The following is a 12,206-nucleotide window of genomic DNA, read 5'->3' as shown; positions in this document are numbered from 1 at the left end:
AGTAAGATTAACATTAAGGGGTCCAAACTTTGGACCTTCTCCTGACCACACTATGGGGACCATATTTCCCAGATTGCAAAAAAAAAATTAATAAGTAAAGCTCCTTTATCATAGGATAAATTTGGTTGCTCTTTAAATTCAGCGGTTCTCAAATGTTGTCCCATGGTACCCTACCCTAGGGTTTCATTAAAGAAATGCAGTGGTTCCGTAGGACGTTTTTTTAAAAAGTTACGATTTCTGAAATCTGTAATTAAAGTTTTAGCTAATTAATTATCCATAATGCATTTAATATTTCCATTATTTCTGTAGAAATTATTTAATTGTAATAAAGAGGAAAAAAAAAGATTTTTTAAAAATGTTTGAAAAGGACTCGTTCATCTCCGAAATGTTCGCATATGTGATTTCTTTCGTTTCGTTCAGTACAACGAGAATAGCTCTAGGTAGAGAAAAGAAGGTGGAAGGTAGGAACTTTATTTACGTCGCACTAGAGCTGCACAATGGACTATTGGCGACGGTCTAGAAAACATCCCTGAGGATGATCCGCCATCGCAAGACATGCCATCGCAATTTTGATCCTCTGCAGAAAGGGTAGCTCACCTGCTTTGGTAACCCGACGACCTGCACGGGAAATCGAGCACTCTATGGTAGAACATTTTAATGAGGACCGATACAGCACACCCTCGGTCCCTACGCTGGCTGATCAAAGTGGTTAGAGAAAAGAAGAAGATAATATTTTTGATTATTGGCGATCGAAATGAGTTATAGGTAACGTAAAACAGAACTCTCTACCTATGGCCACTGGCGTCGAAACCAAGGGGGTCCGAGAGGTCCGGACTTCTATATCTCTTACTCTCTTTTTCTCTCTTCTCTTCTCCCTCTTTTTTTACATGGTGCAACTTATTACATTATATTATTAAAAGAAAATTAATTAAAAATGAAATACGCAAAAAAAATGCACTGCATAAAAAATAAAATAAGTGTTTAGAGTAGAGAAGCACCACCCCTGAAAAGTCATTTGATGCCTCAAAACCCCTTACCTCAGTCAAAACCGTCTCAGTTTACGCTATGGGGAAATGTTCTTTGTGTTTTGAAATAGTCTGTATTTTTGCCCTGGGTTCCTATGTCTATGGCATATCGGCAAAACCATCTCTTTGTTGGCTATCTATTCATAAATTGTCTCAAACAGGCAATTATCTAGAATTTCTAGGAAAATAGATGTACTATGCTTTTAGGGAAGTAGGAGGGGGGCGACTCTTGTTGATTCTCTTTTTCTTTTCTTTCTTTTTTTTTTCTTTCCTTTTTGTGATTTCGGCAAGAGACTCTTTGACATACAATCATTCTACATATTCTTTTACAAAGCCCTCGCAATTCTATGCTACTATAATTCGAAGTAGCCATTTCCAGTTTAAAATTTTGATAGATATAAATATTTATTTTATTTAATTGTTTAACTTAAATTATTATTCGTTGTTTATTTCATCAGTTTGATCAGTTATAATTTTCTAAATAAATTGCTCCCTCAAAAAATCCAGTTCTTAATTAAGCTTATCTTTTGATTACAAGAACTCATTAAATAAATCTATTTTTTTGTTGGGTAGGTAAGCAAATGTCTGTATTAAATTTATATATTTATAATTGTAATACATTTATAATTGTACGTTTATGTACTGTTAGAATTGTTTTAAATTTTACAGTTTATATATCAAATTTGTTTGCATAGTACATTAGTTCATGATTTTACCACTCATTGTTTGCGCATGAATTTATTTTTAGCGCTCGGAGTTTTCTTATTTTATATTTATAAAATTATTGTAGCTTTTTAAATTTTGAAACTATAAATCAAAACTTAGAATTTTTAGGATTTTTCAATAACTTTGCTTTCATTGATAAATTAAATGCCCTGCTTAATTTTATAAAAAAAATTGCATCTAATTTAATAAACAATTTTGAAAAAAAAAATGATAATTTATGTCGTAATACAAAAAATTAACATCAACTTATATTTTAATTAATTAAAGGAACGAAGAACTATTTCAAATGCAAAAGTTTCATAAAAAAATTCGTATGATTTTATTATGCTTCATTATTAAAAACTTTAATAGTTATATATTGCTAAGAATTTGATAATTTGCTAAACTTAATTTATTGTATGAGTGTGTTAATAGTACTTTATGTAGTTTTGTTTATTTTGCTTTTATCAAAATAGTACAGGATTTTTAAAGTAAATTTTCCACTTTTTTTTATAGTTTAGAGTTCAAGTATTTTTTTAATCACGATAATCTTTACTGTAACCAATGCTTAAGTTACTCTAATATTTTTTTTAATGTTGTATCTTTCATCGCACAAATGCATATCAATTCAAATTCATAGTAAAAAAAGGTGTTTTCTTTTTGTTTAGCAAAACATCTTATGACTCTTTCTTATATTTCTCTAAAAGTTCGACTACGGTGGGATTCACATAGGATTACATGACGTAATAATATACATATATAAATTTCATGTCATTCTGATCAAAAGTTTTAAGAGACCAAATATTTTTTAAAAAAAAAATTTCAAAGTAAAACTATATTTTTAAGACACTGTAGATGTTGGATTTAAGTAATTTTACTATTATAATGTACTGTACCAAAAGAAATTTACTGTACCTAAAGAAATAAATTCTGCCTATTTTTCAATTGAGACTTATGAAAAAGTGTACATGATACATAAAAGTGAAATATGATAAAAACAAGTACCTCAGAGAACATTTTACTATGAATACGAGGTAAAATCTGGACGTAGCATATTTCAGGTAGAAGCGTAGATTGATGAAAAAATCTGAAATCTGTATTCCTTCGTTAAATAACTTTAAATCTTCATCAATTTACTTAAAAATAAAATCAACTTTAAAAAAAGTATTAGAAACATTTTTATTAATGTATGATAGGATTAGTTTTAAAACAAACACTAATGTTTGACTTAATTTCTTCACCAGAAATTGACGCAGATACCCTAAAAAAGTTGAGCTCAAACTGTATTCCTTCGTTAAATAACTTTAAATCTTCATCAATTTACTTAAAAATAAAATTAACGTTAAAAAAAGTATTAGAAACATTTTTATTAATGTATGATAGGATTAGTTTTAAAACAAACACTAATGTTTGACTTAATTTCTTCACCAGAAATTGACGCAAATACCCTAAAAGTTGAGCTCAAACTTTTCCATAAAAACTTCAAAGTTAGTTGCTTCGATGACGAAAAAAACAAAATAAACTCTTATCAAAGAAGTTAGGTGCATATTTAGAAGTTTGGAAAATTTACTAAGACTTCTTTGCCCCTCTTCGTCGTGTATTTAAGATCAACAATGACCCGATAGAAATTAAACCATATAGCATTGTGTTAAAACATTTTAGACGTTATTGACGATAAAAAAGATACACAAATTTTCATTTCTTAAAACAATCTAGGAAAAATGTTTTTGGTGTAATTTTAGTTAGTTTTTCTTAACCTAATGTTTGAGAATGTAATGTTGTAACCTTGTGCTAATAATTTTCTGTAACTAAATATTATTTTTTTTTTATAGAATCGTGTTTAGGATGTTCCGTAAGAACCACTTCGTCTATAAATTTCTAGAATTATTGTGACAAATAAAGTTTAAAAAAAAGGATCACAAATTAATACTTAAGGGGAAAAAATAAAATCAAACACTGACCAATCATCAATTGAGAAGGCGAGATTAGAAATGAATGTGTGGTTGCCGAAGAAACCTAGAGGAATTTAAAGAGACTGCAAACGTACTTCGGCAATCAAACTGGTTTTCCTCCAGGAATTCCCTTATCTTCTGGATTGGGTACAAAATTACAGGCTACGGAGTTGAACATTAGTAGTCGTAAACCCAAAAAATTGGGTCGGATGTTCAACGAAGGTTATAAATAAAATAAAATGAAATCAAACTGGTTTGCCGTAATGGCTCAGGGGATACAACGTTCGCCTCCCAATTAGGTGAACCTAGTTCGAATCCCAGTGATGGTTGGTCGCTACGAATCCCGCATCCGGCTTGTACTGACCACAGTGTTAACATAAAATATCCTCGGTGGTAGACAGATCATGGGTTAGAGTCCCTTTGCCATCAGGAAAACCGTGGGAGTTTTTCCTCGCCATGTAATGCAAATGTGGTTTATTTTAATCAAAAAGTCCTCCACGAAGGCAAATTTCTCTCAATACTTAATCCAGGAATTCCCTTGTCTTCGGGATTGGATTCAAAATTACAAGGCTATGGAGTTGAACATTAATAGTCGTAAAAAAAAAAATTTGGATTGACTCTTTAACGACGGTTATAAAATCAAATTGGTTTTAAAGTTTTCAATTTCGTTTATCCTAATACTGATTCTTCAGATTTTCATGTAGTTTTTTTCCTGCTCTTATATAGTAGTTTGTTACACCTAATTTATAAAAAATTTTAACTGAACTCTTAAAGAAAAGGATGATTCTAAAATTATATATGAAGGCGTAGATCACGGAACACTCTGCATTGTATCAAGACGTTTCCGTTTTCTTAATTATGCATTAAATGTTAGTAATCGATAACTTTATTGAGAAATATTAAAGTTACTTTTATCAATCTATGTGTGGCATTTTAGTGCATATATATATATATATATATATATATATATATATATATATATATATATATATATATATATATATATATATATATATATATATATATATATATATATATATATATATATATATATATATATATATATATATATATATATATATATATATATATATATATGTATAAAATTGAAAATTAATTATTGATTTTATTAATTTTAATTAATAATTTAATTTTTTAATTAATTCTTTAATTTTAATTTTTTCTCAAGTAAGAGTCCAAGATTGGTCCCCCCCCCAAATAAATTTTATTTGACGACGCCAATGCCTATGGCTACACTTCACATGCTTTCACCATTAGCCTGTGTGGAGTGTCCATGGTAGTGTCATAGGAGAAGGAAATATGTCCGTTTCTCTCTTGATTTTCGGGTCCCGCAGTGGACTTGATCGTTAAGACACGGTTCCCAGCAGATCACGAAAGTCAAGCATCACTGTCTGCGGTCAGGGTGAGGATGGGTGACCACTTGGATCAGTCTGCTTAGGGACCGAGGATGTGCAGTATCGGTCCTCGTTAAACTGTTCTACCGTAAAGTGCTCGACTTCGCCTGCAGGTTGTCGGGCTTCCGAAGCGGAGGTGCCATCCCCTCTGCAGAGGATCAAAATTGTAATGGCATGTCTTCGGATCATCCTCAGGGATGTTTCCCAGACCGTCGCCAATAGCCAATTGTGCAACTCTAGTGCCACGTAAATGAACTACAACTACAACAACTCTTGATTTTCAGATAGATTAAAAACTTTTAAGCTAGGAAATTATATAGAACTGAAAACTACATTGAACATAGTTCTAAAAGAAAACGCCGTGGTAATTTTAAAAAATATTTGTGACAATTAAATATACGAATAATATGGATATTCGAGATTTGCGATTGCAAATCTCTATCCGGCGATTAAAGATACGGGAATCGCAGGCAGTGAGAATAACTCTTGCATTAGTCCAAAGAATTTTCTAGTAGAGTAAAATTGTTTATAACCGTATTGCTTAACCATGTGTTATTTTGTAAACAAACAAATGTCAACACCGCTCTTCTTGTTTCTGATTGAGATCTATTCTTTTCAAATTTAAATTCTGAAAACTTTTTGCAAGAAAAAAGATATTAGCATCTCATACATATTCAAAATATATTGTAACAAATTGTCAAGGAATAATTGCTTAGTGATTAATTGTTTTTAAAATGGATGACTTGATTCTCTTCTATCCAGTTGTGATAGTCACCCCAAAATTAAATGATGCCTCTTTAGACAAACTTGTGATAGTATCTGATTATTGTTTATCAAAAAATGTATTAAAATATTTTGCAAATAGTGATGAATGCAATAATGATGAAGTAAAAAGTGTGAATACCTTTGAGAATAGAGCACTAAATGGCAGTGATGAAAGACCGATAGATGTTTGCGTTTTGAACTCGTTTAAAGAAAAACCGTTGTCTAGAATTAAGCTTAATGTAGAAATACTTTTGTTCTCTATATTTATTCATGAACTACAAAGATCTAGGACATTTAGACTCAATGTTCTGAAGAGATTGTACAGATATTCTGCTAAGAAATTAAAAAATGCTCCAAGAAGACTACGAACATGTCCATTGTGTGGGGAAACGTTATGGTTAATGCAGGTTAATGCCCGTTTAACGAACACAAAGTCGAATATCATTGATTATAAATGGTAAAATAACATTATAAAAGTAAAATTAAGTATTAATTAAGTTTTAGTGAATCTATTACGTGTTAAAGCCTGTTAGCTCCAACTACAATTGCCAAGACGTCAAATGAATATTGAACTTCGCCAAAAGAATAAAATTTTGCCTTGTGGAGCAAAGTAATTTACCCCTCAAGGAAAAAAGATTTTTGTATTGGGATCTGTGGCAGATTAATCACTGAGTCTTAGCAATTTCCAGGCAGTGACCCACAAAAAACTTTAAAAAATATAACAGAGAAAGATAAACTCATAACGGGGATATTTCCACACCATGATCTGTAACACCAGTTACATTCGCCAAGGTGCCAAAAAGATTTTAAACTTGCAAATGTTTTTTTAAAAAAATCATGTAGATGTTTGCCCGGGGGTGGCTATGAGTTACACTTTTCAAGTTGGTCCATTTCTGTGATGGTTTTTTTAAGTTTCTCGCAGGCCTCTACCTGGAAGTTGCCAAAACACGATAAGGAAATCTCTTAGCCACCTCAGGGCAAGCCTCTACAAGATTTGTTTTTTTCTTTTTTTAATATTTTTAATTTAAAATCCATTTGGCACCTCAGCAATTATGGTTGGCACAACAGATCACAATACGGAAATATCCTCCTAAGGTTTATAGATTTTGCAGCCTAATTTCAAATCTGTAATGGCATTTTTTTTCCTCTTTATTTAGAAGAAAGCATTAATTTTAAGCTAAAATTTTTAAAAAATTTATTAGTTTTTTTAACATTCAAATCAACTGCGCCAGTAGGTAGGGCTAAAATAAATTGATAATAATTTAAGGTGGCCAGTTGGGTCAAGGTTTGGTCACTAGTAGAAAACAACTTTCAAAACTTCTTTTACTCCACCATATTGTGCACTCTTAATAAAGATAAGGGAGTATAAAAATTCTGAAATATGTCATGGAAAGCATAAGTTCAAATTAGAAAATGAATATGTATGCTTTATCATAGCATCTATAAATATACATTTTATTTTTAAAAAAAGAATACAAATCTATATCAAACGTATATACAGAGGTAACAGATTTGTTCCCACTCTAAATCAAATTTGATAAACTATTCTTTAATGACATTAAATATATATCGCATAAATAAAAAATGTTGCAGCTTTGTATCAAATATTTGCACACAGGCCACAGATTTTATTTTTCTGCTCTGCACTAAATTGAATAATAAAGAGACCAGTGCCCAAAACCATTCATTTTCCTCAGTAAAGAAATATAATGTTTGATCGTGATCAAAAAACCTATTTTCAAAAAAAATTATATAAATTAATTTAAATTTTAAAAAATATGCATTTTTTAATGAAAAAAAGATACAATAATGCATTAAAATATAAACTTGTGAAACATACTCACTTATAAAATGCATGTCCCATTTTTTTCCCTCTGCATAATACTTCCATGCTTATACCATTTTTTTTTTAATTAAACTCATCAAGCATAGCATTAATCAGTTATTAAATAAACTTCACTGTCACTTAATTTTTTCTCTCACAACAAATGTACTTCTATTTCAATGCAAACCAACACAACATTCTTGAGTGCAATTTTAAAAAAATCATCCCTACAAGTACAGTTCAGCCAGTACTACCAGACACACAAAGATTCTGCATCTCACTATAAAATTAATCTGAATTTCCCTTACTCACTTACTTTCTTTACAATGTAGATAGATTGAAAAAAATTCAAATCCTTAATCTTAAAAAAACATCAGGTGAATTTCAGGCAAATTTATATCAGACAATCACGCTATTAAGATTTTGTTCCTCACATCAAATGAGAATCCCCAGCTCACCAAAACAACTGGACACCTTAAAAAAAAAAAAAAACATTGTGGTGAATTTCAGAGAAATTTATGTTGGAAAAATTTCTCTGAAAGTTTTATTGAAGGTATAACAAGCAACATCAGTAATGTTACCCCCTTCTCCCACCCTCCTGATCATTGCATCACATTTATTATTTGTACAAATATAACTCCAACCTAAACACACATTGGTGGCTATTATAACCAATATTGGCTAGAAAAAAAATTAGTTCAATGTAAACTTATAACTGAATAGTATTATGTAGCAATTCAAAGTTCATATTTTCTCTTTTGATTATTTATAATAACATTAAATAATTGCATTTATTATTTCCCTGGTTATGTGTCTTATTATAGTTTATAACAGGATCCTTAGTGGAATTCAATTGTAGTAATGATAAAATTTTTAAGACAACATCTTTGAATAGGGATGATAATAATTTTTTTAATTTTTAGGATTATTGAAAACAACCCTTCATTTTAAGCCAATCAGATCATTAAATACTCAGCATAAATTTATAAAAGTCAAATTATGACCTATTTCACCACACCTACAAAAATTTGAAATTAAAAAGAAAATTTTTTATATAATTTTATTCGATTAGCTTAAGATGTTCTTCTTTTTATCAGAAAACATTTTTTATTATTAAACGCTTTTTTTTTCTTTCCGAAAACACACAAATATGTATTGTTAAAATATAGGAATTTTCAAAAGTCATTAAACCAATTAGCACAACAAAATCCACAGTTTGCAAACAATTATTTTTGTATTAGCATATTCTTAAACCTAATGATAAGAAAATTATAACAAATGCAGAACTGGTTACAATGATTTAAATAAAATATTTTGTATTTAATTTATAAAATCTAAGTGGCCCATTTTATCTCACCTGACCCTATAGTTTCAATGGGCACTGCCTATGGACAACGCATAGTACGCCTGAAAGATGTTAAAATAGGCAATACATCCTTAGTTATGATTGTATACTTCCTAAGAATTATTTCAGAAAAGTACTATAAATTATAGTTAATAACAATTAGTTGAGTATTTAGAAGTGATATATTCAATTAACTATTATTAATCTATTTGTAACTTTAGTTAGATTACTTGTATATGCTTTTAATAAATAAGATAATAGATTGGCTGACGCCCGGTGGCTGAGCGGTAGCGCTTCGCGCTGTTGTGCCACAGGTCCTTGGTTCGATCCTTGGGCCGGGCAAGGCCGACTCAGCCTTTCATCCCTTCAGTGGGTCGATAAAATGAGTACCAAGCATGCTTGGGAACTAACACTGGGGGTTCCGCGTTCGGCTGACCACCTGACCGGAACATATGCTCCTGCACCCCAGAGCCCAAGGTCAAGAAAACTGAGATGGGCACAGTCGGCCTCGGCCCTCTTAATGGGCTGTCGCGCCACTGAGTTAGTTTTAGTTTTAATAGATTGGCTAGGTACTTAGATTATATTATTTCAAGATATTTTTAACATTATCTAATAACATTAGAATTGAAAGTTTTTTAATTCTTTTTAGGAATAAGAAGCTAGAAGTTCTTATCAATGAAAGATGTGAATTAGATAATGCAATGGCTTGGCTATCTACACTTGGTGGAGCATTTTCAGCTCTTGGAGATTATTTTGTTGATTGTGTAAGTCTACTAAAATATTAAACGAAATCTTGTTAAAGATTATATGGTTCATGAGTTGTGGTAAAATTTTGTGCTTTTTTCAGGCAGAAAAAGCTGGTTTGATATCCATGCAACAACTTAAACTAGCTTTGAGATTAGGTGATCCCATTACAATTTGCCAGTGCAAAATTTATCTTGCTATGAGTCTTTTGCAAAGAGGGTATTATTCAAAAGCTAAAAATCTAATAAGGTAATATTCTCTATTTCTATTGTTTAAAATTTGATTACATTCTCTTGTGCTGATTGAAAATTATCAAATAAAGTGAAAAAAATTACTATTTAATATCCTTAGACATATAAGAATTTTTTAATTCAGAGGCAAAAGGTAACACTCATTTGCACATTTAGTCTATGCCACTTCTGAGACACTTAAGAAAATTTTTAGAAGTATAATTTTTTAATAAAATTTATATTCATAACTGATATATAACATTATGTTTGTGTAGTTTAATTACAAAATGCTCAATGTATGCCATAATTGATAGACTTAAAAGAAAAAGGATTACTAATTAATAAAGAAACGCCATGGCGATAACAAATGTGATAGGCTGGTTGTCTTGTGCATCAAACAATGTGAAGAGCTTATTTAACCAAGAAAATGTACAAAAATATCCTTAAAGATATACTATGGGGGAATTAAGTATTATAAAGATAAATTAATAAACATGTAAGTGTTTTTTGCGTCATTAAATGAAATAGTAATTGTAACAAATGTTTTGTATAACTGTGATAGCCAATTTTATTTCGTAACGTAACTGTCAAATTTGAATTCAGGCTATATTTGCTAAGTACCACAGCAAATAAATATTTTTCGCACGAAAATAATACAGAGTAGAGCCATTTTTACAAGTTTGACAATTTCGGGTTTATGGCAGTTTCCAAGCAATAGTTATGCTGTTTGGGAATTATAAACCAGAATGGCATTAACATATTAGAGTTTTAGACAATCCATATATTAGTCAAACATATATGAACAATTTTTCTATTTTCATAATGCTAACAATCTAAAAAAAAAAAAAAATAAGTTTAATAAATGTTTTCAAAATTTTAAAGTTTATATGTAACTTTTCCAGGGAATTGTATGAATTTGCTATCGGCTCTGAAGGATCAAAAGATTTCAGGTTGAAAAACATGTGCATTGCAGTGTGGAACAAACTAAAATATACTTTGTCGGAAAACAGAAAGAGGCGTTGTAAATCAAAAATTAAGTGTTTTGAGCAATACTGATGTATATAGCAACTGTAGTACAATTGTACATTAATATTTATTGATGTTAAAATATTCTATTAAAAATTTAAATTTAGAAGTGTGTGTGTTTTTTTAAAATCGTATATAGCATTTAGTTAACTTCTGGTGCTTCCTGCAGCACATGATCTGGTTTGATGTGAATTTTTCCAATCAGAATATGTGCTTTACTCCATTATTGCTTAAGTGTGTTACCTAACAATGAAAACCTCATTTGTAGTAATGTATTTGAAGTTTTTATTTTATTCAGACCTCTATAAAAATATATTACAATCAGTTACATCAATATCTCTTACTGTTCAAAATTATGAATTCAAAAATATTTTGCAATAAGTATAATGTTAATCATAAATGGAAAGTATTGCAGTCATGTTTATAAGTGTAACTTAGTTTTTATATTTTATTGGCTACATATTCCTTGTCTAAAACAATTTTTGATATTACACAAAAAGTAGTGCATAATTTTAAAAATATTCATTGAATTTTTTCCCTTTTCATGCTAGCTAGATTTCCAAGAAACCAAGATCTATCAAATAGAAATAAAGTAAAAATTTCCTCTCACACTTTACATAGTTATAAGTTGACCAGTGTCCTCCAAAAACTAAAAAACTGGTAGCAAAATTTCTAACAGAACATTCAAAAACTCACCTTTTCACCTTACCAATTATTTAAAAAATTATTTTTGTTAGAGAATATTAGGAAGGGTTTTATGTTCTCAGAATATTAAATTAGAAAGATAATGCAGTGAGTTTTCAAATTTCTGTAAGACCAGTTTTTTAGTTTATGTGAAATTTATGTTAAATAATTATACATTCTGCGAAATTCCTTGTTTTAAAAACTATCGTCGTTTATACTTGGCACTTTATACACTATTATATGATAATAAAATAGTTAATTTTTTGATATAACATTAGCTTTCTTACCTAAAATTTTGTAAGCAAACTAAGAAGAAAGTTCTGCTTTTATGATTTTGATCAGCTAATGTGCAACTTGGTAAAAAAAAAACTGAACCTAGCTAAGAACAAAAGATTTGAACCCGGAGGTAGAAAGTGAAGTTACTGAAAAGGTTAGTGAAGTGTAATGGCTAACTTCACTATCTTTCTCATTCATGGCCCAAATCTGGACA

General features: G+C 30.0%; 1 protein-coding gene across 1 annotated transcript; it reads left to right on the top strand.

Moving 5' to 3' along the window:
* The first annotated feature begins 5,646 nt into the window (after window positions 1-5,646).
* On the top strand, window positions 5,647-11,141 carry LOC107446737 (uncharacterized). The gene is made up of 4 exons (XM_087159465.1): window positions 5,647-6,319; window positions 9,682-9,796; window positions 9,880-10,025; window positions 10,909-11,141. The coding sequence occupies exons 1-4, from the start codon at window positions 5,832-5,834 to the stop codon at window positions 11,060-11,062; spliced, it is 903 nt and encodes a 300-aa protein (XP_087015591.1). The 5' UTR covers window positions 5,647-5,831; the 3' UTR covers window positions 11,063-11,141.
* The last annotated feature ends 1,065 nt before the right edge of the window (window positions 11,142-12,206 follow it).

This window comes from Parasteatoda tepidariorum, chromosome 3 (assembly GCF_982258835.1).
Source record: "Parasteatoda tepidariorum strain Cologne lab strain chromosome 3, Ptep-v5.0, whole genome shotgun sequence".
In the NCBI taxonomy this organism is placed as follows: Eukaryota; Metazoa; Arthropoda; class Arachnida; order Araneae; family Theridiidae; genus Parasteatoda; species Parasteatoda tepidariorum.
The sequence above is the reverse complement of the archived record's forward strand: the minus strand, read 5'-3'. Positions and strand labels throughout refer to the sequence as shown.

What these genes read in the sequence shown, in the direction of transcription:
- LOC107446737 (XM_087159465.1), top strand. Translation starts at nt 5,832, where the DNA reads ATGGATGACTTGATTCTCTTCTATCCAGTTGTGATAGTCACCCCAAAA. An exon ending in AATATCATTGATTATAAATG is followed by an intron (nt 6,320 to 9,681) that starts GTAAAATAACAT and finishes AATTCTTTTTAG; the next exon opens with GAATAAGAAGCTAGAAGTTC. An exon ending in GAGATTATTTTGTTGATTGT is followed by an intron (nt 9,797 to 9,879) that starts GTAAGTCTACTA and finishes TGCTTTTTTCAG; the next exon opens with GCAGAAAAAGCTGGTTTGAT.